This window comes from Macaca nemestrina, chromosome 7, assembly GCF_043159975.1.
Source record: "Macaca nemestrina isolate mMacNem1 chromosome 7, mMacNem.hap1, whole genome shotgun sequence".
Classification (NCBI taxonomy): Eukaryota; Metazoa; Chordata; class Mammalia; order Primates; family Cercopithecidae; genus Macaca; species Macaca nemestrina.
Genome location: NC_092131.1, coordinates 83771989 through 83784001, shown reverse-complemented (window position 1 = coordinate 83784001; position 12013 = coordinate 83771989). Strand labels below are relative to the sequence as shown.

Here is a 12013-nt window from a genome sequence, read left to right as displayed (position 1 = left end):
GGAAGGCACTTGACTGGCCACCAGACCAACTCTGCTGTCACTAACATGCTCTCTCCACCCTGATTCCTACAGGTCATTGCCCTTGGTCTGCTTGAAGTCCTCCTGTGCCAGGGAATTTACTATCTCCAAGGTAGCACATTCCCTGTGTAGACGGTATTAATCAGTACTCCTTCCTTTAGTGCAGCCTAAAGTATGCTTTTCTGTTACGTCTACCTTTGAGGCTGGTCATACCCCCAGGAACAATACAGAGCCAGTCAACTTCCTGGAATCCAAGACCAGATAAAGAAGTAGGACAGGTGCCCCTGGATTCTGTTCTATGTGGGCCCTGTGGTGAGTCTCTGGATAAGATCTTTTCCAGGCCGTGACTTTTGCCTCCCTCTGAATGGCACAGGGAGTTGAATACTGCATGGAGAATGTAATGATGATGGGGAGGGTCCTTGGGTCCTTGTGTCCTCACCCCTCCCTTTTTGGTGATTTACACCACTGTACCATACTGACCCAGGCTGGGGGCAGGTGTGTTGGAGACAGGCTGGTCAAGGAGGTGACAGTGATTCAGAGATAACCCAGAGGTCCCTGAGAAGAAGAGACTGGTTAATATGGCCTGAACTGGTGGCTGGGGGAACTGTGTCTGATCAAGTTATGGCAGATGTCACAGCTTTAGGTAGGTAAAAAGGGTCTTAGATGAAAACTTGGGAGGTTTTTTTTTTCTCCGGATAGGGTTGTTTATAGTTCTTGATTGGTATCTTGCCCTTTTCACTTTCAGTGATGGTGGGTGTACAGTAGACCAAAAGTATCTTCTGCCCTTTTGTGCTAACGGCGCTGGTTGACTTGAGTGGCCCCAGTCAGATGAGAGGCAAGTCCTAAGCTTCTTATAGACAGGGATGTTGGCTTTGTTCTGCTGCAGCCTGATAAACTGGGACCACTGTGTGGTTAGTAATGCACTTGCCATTTGGTGACACAGACTGAAGTCTATCCTACACCTGGGCCTCACCTCTTCCTCTACTGGCATTCTAATGGCACTCTGACAGCATCCAGGGTGACTACAGGGCCCACTGGAAATGGATCATCATTCTGTCTTCTAGTGCCTACCTTTATCATAACCAGATGTCCCAAACTTGTGACAAGCTCTTTTGGCAACTGAAGGACCAAGAAGGGAGAGGGTGATGAGAGAGACTGCCCATTATAACTTTCAAAACCCCGTCTTGGGGGAAGAATCATCTAGGGTGACATTCCTTGAAGTAAATCGTAGGCGAATCTAGGCCAGAGAGATGAGCCAAGGTTAGTGAGATCATTTATCTTTATTGCCTAAACTGCAGAGCATTCTCTACACAGCATAAAGGAGAAGTGGGGCAGCTGCAGGACATGTAGAGAAACCCAACTAGGAAATCTTGCAAGGAGTTGAAAAGATTAATGTCCCAACCTGATGAGATTACAGCCTTGAGACAATAAGGTGGAGCAACAGAACAATGGGAAAGAGGACTGGGGGAGAAATCTAAGAACCAGATGGCTTCAGCTCTCTAGAGGAGCTGAGCCTATTCACAGTGCCTAACCTGGAAGCCTATGAGGGACAGGCCTCAGGCCCTTGCCATGACCTACTTAGGCTACAATTTCCTTTAAGGCAGCCCCTAGCTCTGGGAAGGAGTACTGGTAGCCAGTAGCCAGTGTTCGCCGTGGGATCACCTTCTGGCCCTCCAGCAACATGATGGCACGCTCTCGCCCAAAGACAGCTTGCACTATAGTGCTGGGGACAGGGATGAAGGCTCGGTGGCCCAGGGCAGCACCCAAAGCCTGGGCAAACTCAGCATTAGTGGCGGAGGATGGAGCCACTCCATTCAGGACCCCGTGCACGTGGTTTGCTTCAAGAGCATGGGTCAGGATTCCTGCCAGGTCCCCGATGTGTATCCAGGGGAAGAATTGGTGGCCTGAGCCGATGGGGCCCCCCAGGCCCAGCCGAAAGGGCAGCAGCATGTGGCCGATGGCACCACCCCCACGGCCCAGTACAACCCCTACAGCAGGCAAGAGGGAAGGTACAGAGGTCCTCTCAGCCTTGAAGCAGCCCCACTGCTCCTCCTGGTTTCTGTTTCCCCTTCCTCACTCTCCCCATGCTGACTTGGCTCTGTAACAGAAGTGAGCAGTATGGCTCTCTAAGACTTCACACCTTCTCATCTGCAGGTTGGCTAGAAGTGGTAGCATCCTCTCACTCTGTAATCTCAGCTCTCCTAATCCCATCAACTCTCCTAATCCCATCACTTCCCCAGCCCAGAGAAGACATTCCAACCCTGTCTGATACCCAGGCCCCTGTTTCTCACCCGAGCGCACCACCACCTGGCGTGTAGAATCTCCAGGAAGCCTGGCTGCAGCTTCCCATTTGGTTACGAGGTTGGAGAAAAAGTCAAAGTCCCCTCCTGGGCTGTCTTCATCATACTCCGCAGTCAGACTGGGCTGGTAGTAAGCTGCCGGTGGAACACACTCATTTGCCCTGGGTGTCCTTGGTCCTGCCTGGCTCTCTGTAGTGGAGGCTTCCCTTGGCCTCACCTCCTTTGGCCCTTAGGATCTCCCCATTTGGAGACAGAGCCATTTGGATATTTTCCCCTTGAACTTTTCCAGGACCTGAAGTGTTCCTTCCCTGGAGGAACTCTGGTTGCAGGGCTAAACTTAGAGGCTGCTAGAGTGTAGTGGTTAAGAACAGGAACTTGGGTACCAGGCTGCCTGAGTTTTAATCAGCTCCCTCATTTTTAACTCTGTGACTTGATGCAAGTTACTTAACCTCTCTGTATAGAATTTTCACATCTTTAAAATGGGAATAATAGTACCTACCTCATAGGGTTGTTGTAAGGAATAAATGATAATAAGCATAAAACACTTCAAATAGTGGCTGGTGTGTGCATTATAATTGTTTGCAATTACTTGGTCCCAGAGGTGACCATGAACTCTGTTCCTAAAGAACTATGGTGTGAGAAGTAAGGGACTTTGGAATAGGTGGACTTTTCCCTGGCACTAAGAGTGATGCCACTCCTCACTCTTTTTCAGGGTCTCAGTTTCTTAGTGAAAGTACACAAAGGTTAGGAGAAACATGCATGGATCAAGGGCCTAGGAAGTCATTTTGCCTGGAAAAAACCAGAGCTCGGGTGTGTGCACAGCTACAGAGGTCTGAGTTACCCCCTTCCCATGGCTAATATGAGGGGCTGGTGATTTAGGGGGCATACCTACACCTGTGACTAAGACCCAGGCCTTGGGGGGTTGTGGGGCTTTGGTGATGGCTTTAGCCAGCAATTGGGTGGTCTCTAGGCGGCTGCGGAGAACCTCTTTTTGGAAGGTTTCATTCCATCTGCAGGAGAAACATGGGAAATAAAAAGCCACTAAATACATAGGTGCACATATCCCTCTCTCTATCTTTTCCTGGGAACTATTTCATACCCATTTCTAGTAAAGCCCTTAATTTTGGCTTAACAGAAACAGTCAACGTCTCCTGTAGAGGGAAAGGGCATACATTTTCTGGGCATCCTGAGTTATACCTGAGGACTTAAGCCAATTGGCTGACTGGGTGGAGAAGTGGAGCAGAATGAGTAGTCTGGGATATCGGTTTAGTTCAGAATCTGGGAGTTCCATTACCCTTAGCTCACAGGTTCTCATCAGTGGTACACTCTCCTCCCTGTACTCTAGTGGGTATCAGCTTTAGGGCCCAGGCTGACCTTCGGAGAGGGTTGAGGATGTTCTCTCCGGCCAGGTTGACGGCGGCATCGCAGCTCGGCAGCCCAGATGCAGCCAGCTCATCCTGTTGGAGAAAGCACACAGTGCCCCTGCCCCGCCCTGCACCGCCCAACTCTGCCCTCCCACCCGCTTCCAGAGGATGGACTTACCCACGTGATCCGGCCGGGCCCGGGCTGTCGGGAGACCAACGTCACTTCGTGGCCTCTGGCATTCAGCAGCTGGCTTAGGGCTGTCCCAATGAAGCCAGTCCCGCCACCTGATCGGAAAATACAAATTGCTTATATTTCCGGGGAGTCGGGGTGGGGGCGCCTTTCGTCCCCGCTGTGGCCCCCCTCTTCCGGCGCCAGCCCATCTGACACCAGACTGCTCCCCACTTCTCCCCCTCCCCGCGATGCAGAGGTGACACAGGTCACAGGGATTAGGGAGATTCGGCTTCTCGGGCTAGGCGGCCAAGGCCAGGTTACCAGTGCACTAGACAGTGCCCTCCCGGAAGCGGATTCCCAGCCCTCAATCTCCGACTAAGCCCGCCGGGCACTCTCCCTTTCTGCAGTCCCTCACCCACAAGCACACGCATAGCGACTAGGACCTAACGCGCCTGCGTAAGGTTTAGAGTTTACCTCACTTCAAACGCGACCAGGACCTCTCTGCGCATGTCCCTTTCGGGAAGCGGGTTCCAATCGAGGTCGCAATCCTGTGCGTGGCCCTTCTCGGCGACCCGGAAAAGCTTGTAAATAATAGGCTGTGTGTTTCTCTAGCAAGCGAGGTGGGAGGGATTAGACCGATGGACCCAGAAAAGGCGGAGGAGGGAAGGTTTTAGTGTAGAAAACCAGCCAAACCAAACTCAACCAACAAAACCCTTCACTTAAAACCCGAAGCTACCCAGACCTCAGAATTCTGGATATCTATTAAGTTGGCGGGTCAGTAATGCAAGAGAACCCTTCCACCGGTAGTCTGGATTTCTTTCCACTCGGCCAGTTTTTTCTTCTCTCTCTTCCCGCTGGCTCCTTTCTATCTGCATTTAAACATTCCAAAGGTCCCCTCATATTAAAATAACCCTTCTCCAGACCTGTTTTTCCTCTAGCTAATATTCTTTTTTTTTTTTTTTGCCTTCATAGCCAAACTTCCCAAAAGTGTGTTTGCCATTTTCTACTTCTTTCTTCACTCCTATAGGGTTTGTGCCTTTATCATTCATTTCCTCACTCTCCAAGAACATGTTTCCCATGTGTCAACAAATCTAATCACTAGTTTTCAGTTAGTTTTCTTGACCTGTCTGTATCATTGGGCAACTGCTGATTCCTTCCTCTCTTTGAAAATGTTTGGCCTCGGTGAAAGACATTCTCTTCTGGGTCTTTCTCCTACCTTTTTTCAGTCTCTGATGCTTGCTCCACCTCTGCTAAGTTCTTAAAATATTGGTATTCCTCAGAGCTGGGTCCTAGGAGCTTCTCTTCCCACTCTGCACTTTACGCCGGGGATGGGGATGTATGCCTTGAATTCAGTTACCAGGCTTTAACAGAAGACATCCCAAATCTCCTATGCAACTCGGATCTCTCATCTGAGCTCCTAACCCCTATAAAAACTTTTCACTACACATCTCTTCTTGGACATCCGAAACCCTATTGATTTTAAATACTGAATCTCTCTCAGGTTTATCTAAGAGGAGTCTTTGAAAAGTTCATGGAAAATGTGTATTATGCTAAAAACTACATAGGTTTCCAAATTTTTTTACCCCAAAATAAACTTGTATTGACTTGTTATATAACATGTCTGAACAGGATCTGAGGCACTAAGAAGGCTAAGACAGTTTGAAAAGAGCCCCTATTAAAGCAATCTGAATTCTGTAAAAATTGAAGCAAGAACAAACACGGAATTTGTGGTGAAGAACGATGAAATTGATGCTTTATGAAAAATTTATGAGGACAATGCCCCAAATAAATCAGCAGTCTACAAATGCATAACTCATTTTAAGAAACGAGGAGACGTCCAAGCATGGTGGCTCATGCCTGTAATCCCAGTACTTTGGGAGGATTATGCACGAGGCTCTCTCAAGTCCAGGAGTTTGAGACCAGCCTGGGTAACATGGCAAGACCTCATCTGTACTAAAAATTTAAAAATTAGCCAGGTGTGGTGGTGCACACCTGTAGTCCCAGTGTCTTGGGAGGCTGAGGCAGGAGGATTGCTTAAGCCCAGTAGTTCAAAGTTGCAGTGAGCTATGATTGAGCCACTGTGGTCCAGCCTGGGCAACAGAGTGAGACCCCATCTCAACAAAATGGGGAGGAGATGATGTTGAAGATATAGATAGTGGCAGAGTATCCACATCACTTTGTGAGGAAAATAATTCATCTTGTTTGTGCCCTAATTGAAGAGAACAGCAGAAACAATAGCCAACACAAGAAACATCTCAATTGGTTCAGTTTACACAATTCTGACTGAAAAATTACAGTGGAGCAAACTTTCCACTTGATGGGTGACAAAACTGTTGTACTCAGATCTGCTACAGATAAGAGCAGAGCTTTCAGTGGAAAGTTTAAACAAGTGGGGTCAAGATCCTTGATATGACTTTGTGATCTCACCCAAATCTCATCTTTAATTGTAATCCCCAGCTATTGAGGGAAAGACCTGGTGGGAGGTGATTGGATCACCGGGGCAGTTTCCCCCATGCTGTCTTCATGATAGTGAGGGTGTTCCCATGAGATCTGATGGTTTTATAAGCAGCAGTCTCCTCTGGGCTTTTCACTCACTCTTTCCTACCACCATGTGAAGAAGGGCTTTGCTTCCCCTTTGCCTTCCACCATGATTTTAAGTTTCCTGAGGCCTCCTGAGACATGCAGAACCGTGACTCAATTAAACCTATTTTGTTTATAAATTACTCAGTCCCCAGCAGTTCTTTATAGCAGTGTGAAAACAGACTAATACAATCCTGAAGCATTTCATCAAAGAATTGTAACAGGAGATGAAACATGGCTTCACCAGTATGATCCTGAAGAAAAAGCACAAGCAAAGCAATGGCTATCAAGAGGAGGAAGTCAAAGCAAAGCAGACCAGTCAAGAGCAAAGGTAGTGGCAACAGTTTTTTTGGGATACTCAAGGTATTTTTCTTGTTGACTTTGTGGAGGACCAAAGAATGATAACATTAATTTGCCTATTGAGAGTGTTTTGAGAAAGTTAGCCAAAGCTTTCGCAGAAAAACACCTGAGAAAGCTTCACCAGACAGTTCTTCTCCACTGTGACAATGCTTCTGCTCATGTCTCTCATCAAACAAGAACAATTTTGTTAGTGTTTCAATGGGAAATCATTAGGCATCCACCTGATTTGGCCCCTTCTGACTTCTTTTTGTTTCCTAATCTTGAAAACATCTGTCAAGGGCACACAGTTTTCTTCAGTTAATAATGTAAAAAGGACTGTTTTGACGTGATTAAGTCTCCAGGACTCTCAGTTCTTTAGGGTGTACTAAATGGCTGGTGTCACTTCTTAAAAAAGTGTCTTGAACTTGGTGGAATTTATGTTGGGAAATAAAGTTTATATTTTATATTTTTTATCTTTTAATTCATTTTTTCCCCAAACATTTTGAAATTTCCTCATATTCCCTCTGTCTCTGCCATCACAATCCTCTTATGAGTTATTCTGTCTTGTGTAAATATCTGCAATAGTCTCCTAGTAGGTCTTCCTGCTTTTGCATGTTTCTCCTCTCCAAACTATTTCACACATTGCAAGCTGAGTGACCTTTGAAAACCATATGAGGGGAACATTATAGTGGCATGTATAGTTTAAAAAACTCCCAGTTTAAAATTCCTGGATATGCTGGATAAAATTAAACATACCTCTGTTTAAATGTGTTGCCAAGTTAGCTAGAAAAATAAAAAAATCCCAGAGGCCAAAAAATGAAATGTGTCTTGGGACTGAGGTTATGATAAAGATTATTTGCTTGGCCAAACTTTAGTCAGGCTTCTGAACCTTCTAGGCTTATTTGTACACCTCTTTGTAAAATCCAGTTTTCACAAAGAGCCTTGCTAAGTCAGTTTAGCAAGAACCCCCTCACCTTTGATATCTGATCATTCTCAATCTCTGATCAGGCCCCTCATCCTTCACCATCCGCTGGGTGATGTCTGATCACCTTGGCCTATCTTCACATGAATCCCATTAGTTTGTGTTAGCCAGAATCCCTCTTACCCTTGATATTTTTCTCTTATTTATTGTTCATCTACAGAGTTGAGCCCAATCTCTCCCACTGCAAGACCACATTGTAGTGGTACCTATACTTATTGTGATGGAAAATCTTCCTTACCTCACTTTATGAAATGTCACTGAATAATTGTCTTTAACAGGTGTTTTGTGGCTTTTAATTTCAGTAACCAAGAGGCTTGGGTGGCAGGAAACAATGCCTGAGATTGAAGCAAATTTGGAACTGAGACCCCTGCATAAAGCCCTTGGACTGTGTTCTCAGAGAAAAACTAAACTTTAAAAGTCCACCTGGTATCAAAGAACATGGCTTGGAAACTTGTTTCTCTAGGCTTTGTTCTTGTCTAGGATTGGTTGTAAAAAAAAATTACTATTCTCTGAGAAGTTTTATCTGTTTTCCTGTCCTCCATCATATTTGTGGTTTGAATTAATTGTTACCTACTTGGCCTAGGAGGCTCTAACCCAATAATTTAAATTAAATGTCACAGATAGAAGACATAAATCTTCACTTGGTTTGGTTTCACAGGATTTCAATAGATATAGTCCTGTCAAACAGAAACATACAATCCAAAATTACAAAACACACAAATAAACAAAGCACTCTGAAGAAGTGTCAAAACAACAACAACAACAACAACAACAACAACAAACAGCAGAATTAGACAATCAAGGATTTAAAATGTTAGAATTTAGAGATATAGAATATAAAATTACTAAGTTTCAAATGTTTAAGAAAGAAAAGAAATTAAAAACATGAGAAAGGGACAAGATGCTATCAAAAAATACCAGCAGAATTGATAAAGAACCAACCTGAACTTTGAAAAATTAAAATGTGACGATTCAAATTTTTTTTATTATACTTTAAGTTCTGGGGTACATGACCACAACGTGCAGGTTTGTTACATACGTGTACATGTGCCATGTTGGTGTGCTGCACCCATTAACTCGTCATTTACATTAGGTATTCCTTCTAATGCTATCCCTCCCCCCTCCCCCCACTCCACGACAGGCCCTGGTGTGTGATGTTCCCCACCCTGTGTCCAAGTGTTCTCATTGTTCAATTCCCACCTATGAGTGAGAACATGTGGTGTTTGGTTTTCTGTCCTTGTGGTAGTTTGCTCAGAATGATGGTTTCCAGCTTCATCCATGTCCCTACAAAGGACATGAACTCATCCTTTTTTATGGCTGCATAGTATTCCATGGTGTATATGTGCCATATTTTCTTTCTTTTTTTTTGGGGACGGAGTCTCACACTGTCGCCCAGGCTGGAGTGCAGTGGCGCGATCTCGGCTCACTGCAAGCTCTGTCCCCTGGGCTCATGCCATTCTCCTGCCTCAGCCTCCCGTGTAGCTGGGACTACAGGCACCCGCCACCATGCCTGGCTAAAGGGGTTATTGTATTTTTAGTAGAGACAGCATTTCACCGTGTTAGCCAGGATGGTCTTGATCTCCTGACCTCATGATCTGCCCGTCTCAGCTTCCCAAAGTGCTGGGATTACAGGCAGGAGCCACCGCGCCGGCCATGCCACATTTTCTTAATCCAGTCTATTGTTGATGGACATTTGGGTTGGTTCCGAGTTTTTGCTATTGTGAATAGTGCTGCAATAAACATACGTGTGCATGTGTCTTTATAGTAGCATGATTTATAATCCTTTGGGTATATACCCAGTAATGGGATGGCTGGGTCATATGGTATTTCTGGTTCTAGATCCTTGAGGAATCACCACACCGTCTTCTACAATGATTGAACTAGTTTACACTCCCACTAACAGTGTAAAAGTGTTCCTATTTCTCCACATCCTCTCCAGTACCTGTTGTTTCCTGACTTTTTAATGATTGCCATTCTAACTGGTGTGAGATGGTATCTCATTGTGGTTTTGATTTGCATTTCTCTGATGGCCAGTGATGAGCATTTTTTCATGTGTCTTTTGGCTGCATAAATGTCTTCTTTTGAGAAGCGTCTGTTTATATCCTTCGCCCACTTTTTGATGGGGTTGTTTTTTTTCTTGTAAATTTGTTTTAGTTCTTTGTAGATTCTGGTGTCCCAGAAGAGAGGAGTCAGAGAAGAGGACAGAGAAAATATTTGATGAAACAATAGCTGATTGTTTTCTAGAATTAAAGAAAGATATGAATCCTCAGATTCAGTAAACAAAATAAGTTTCAAGTAGGATAAATAAAAACAAAACTATACCTAGTTTCATCATAGTAAAACTAGAAAAAGAGAGCTATTAAAAGTAGTCAGAAAGAAGACAGATTATCTATAAAGAAATGCCCTTTTTTTTTTTTTTTGAGATGGAGTCTCTCTGTTGCTCAGGGTGGAGTGCAGTGGCAGGATCTCAGCTCACTGCAACCTCCACCTCCTGGATTCAAGCGATTCTCCTGCCTCAGCTTCCTGAGTACCTGGGATTATGGGCGTGTGGCACCACAGCCAGCTAATTTTTATATTTTTAGTAGAGATGGGTTTTGCCATGTTGGCCAGTATGGTCTCCAACTCCTGACCTCAATTGGCCCACCCACCTTGGCCTTCCAAAGTGCTGAGATTACAGGCATGAGCTACTGTGCCCGACCTAAGAAATGACAATTAGAAAGACACCTGACACCTCAGCTGCAACAACACAATCTAGTGGAATAATATCTCAAGCGTGAACAGAAAATAATTACCAACCTAGAACTGCTTATCAACAAATTATTCAAGAGTGAAGGTGTTGAGACCAGCTGGGTCGTGGAGACCCTAACCCAGGGGGCGCTAGAGGAATTAAAGACACACAGAAATAGTGGGAAATCAGGGGTCTCACAGCCTTCAGAGCTGAGAGTCCTGAACAGAGATTTACCCTCATATTTATTGACAGCAAGCCAGTGATAAGCATTGTTTCTATAGATTATAGATTTACTAAAAGTATTCCTTATGGGAAACAAAGGGATGGGCCGAAACAAAGGGATGGGCTCTGGCTAGTTATCTGGCTAGTTATGCAGCAGGAACATGTCCTTAAGGCACAGATCACTCATGCTGTTTTTTGTGGTTTAGGAATGCCTTTAAGAGGTTTTCTGCCCTGGGTGGGCCAGGGGTTCCTTGCCCTCATTCCGGTAAACCCACAACCTGCAGCGTGGGTGTCATGGCCCTCACGAACAGTTTATGACCAGATTTGGAAGGCTGTTCCCAACATGAAGGTAAAACAAGGATACTTTTTAGACAAGCAAAAACTGAGAGCATTTGCCATCATCAGACTTAATATACTTTGTCAGGAAAAAAGAAAATGATCTCAAAAGGAAAATGTAAGATACAGGAAAATAGTGATCAATGGAATTGATAAAGTTGATAAATATAAATATTTACTATGTTAAGCAACAACAATAATGTTTAATTTCTGGGTAAAAATTAAAAATATTAGTCACAAGTAATAGGTAGTAAGAGAAATATTTGACTGGAGTTGAATTGTTATGAAAAATATAGCAATACTGAATAATGTTAAACTTTGTTAAACGTAAATTTAAAAAGGCTAAATCTTGCGTATTAGAAGTAAAGTGTGCACTTCTAAATCAGTAGAGGGAAACAATTGAATAAGATAATCTAATCAATTTAAAAGTTATCAGGAAAAGATAAAAAGAGGATGCTTAGGAAAAACTAGAAAGGCCAAAATAAGATAATAGAAATAATCAGTAACCATAATAAATTTAAATGGAGTAAGAAATTAAATTAACTAGATGTAACTGGAATTACAAATTTCAAGGGAAGTGAATCTCACAACTATAATGTTAAACAAAAAAGAAGTTGCAGAAAAGTACCTACAATGTAATGCTATTTACCTAGAGATTAAAAGTATGCAAAATAATACTTTTTTTAAATTGAGGGGCTAAATATATTTGTAGTTAAAGTAAAAAGAAATGCAAGGGAATGATGATGATAATACTACTGTGATCAGGGAGGAGTAACCAGGGAAATTTAACTTCTCATTTCTTAGGCTGTATTCATTTTATCTTTTGTATATCTGAAATATTTCACAATATGCAAAAATGTGTAGTGGATTTAAGATGTGCTGTCATATTTCAGATGTATAGAAAGATAACTATTTTCTGTAATTGAATAGAACTTGCTCATAAACATTTCTCCTTGGAAGTGGTATAAACTT

General features: G+C 43.8%; 1 protein-coding gene across 2 annotated transcripts; it reads right to left on the bottom strand.

Annotated features, from left to right (window-relative positions):
- Positions 1–1279: 1279 nt before the first annotated feature.
- On the bottom strand, positions 1280–4331 carry LOC105477877 (short chain dehydrogenase/reductase family 39U member 1). 2 transcript variants are annotated; one of them, XM_071100388.1, is made up of 7 exons: positions 4270–4331; positions 3861–3967; positions 3693–3775; positions 3304–3328; positions 2536–2665; positions 2310–2453; positions 1280–2006 (listed from the first exon to the last, which is right to left on the bottom strand). In XM_071100388.1, exons 1-7 carry the CDS (start codon positions 4283–4285, stop codon positions 1597–1599), a joined length of 915 nt encoding a protein of 304 aa, XP_070956489.1. In that variant the 5' UTR covers positions 4286–4331; the 3' UTR covers positions 1280–1596. The 2 variants fall into 2 exon arrangements, with proteins under 2 accessions (XP_070956489.1, XP_011733058.1); XM_011734756.2 differs by lacking the exon at positions 2536–2665 and having other exon boundaries at positions 3207–3328.
- Between the last annotated feature and the right edge of the window lie 7682 nt (positions 4332–12013).

Excerpts from the sequence above, each read along its gene's own strand:
- LOC105477877 (XM_071100388.1), bottom strand. Across the intron at positions 2,666-3,303 it reads ATGAAACCTTCCAAAAAGAG|CAGCCTCTAAGTTTAGCCCT; the intron begins GTTCTCCGCAGC and ends ACTACACTCTAG. Across the intron at positions 2,007-2,309 it reads CCAGGTGGTGGTGCGCTCGG|GGGTTGTACTGGGCCGTGGG; the intron begins GTGAGAAACAGG and ends TGCCTGCTGTAG.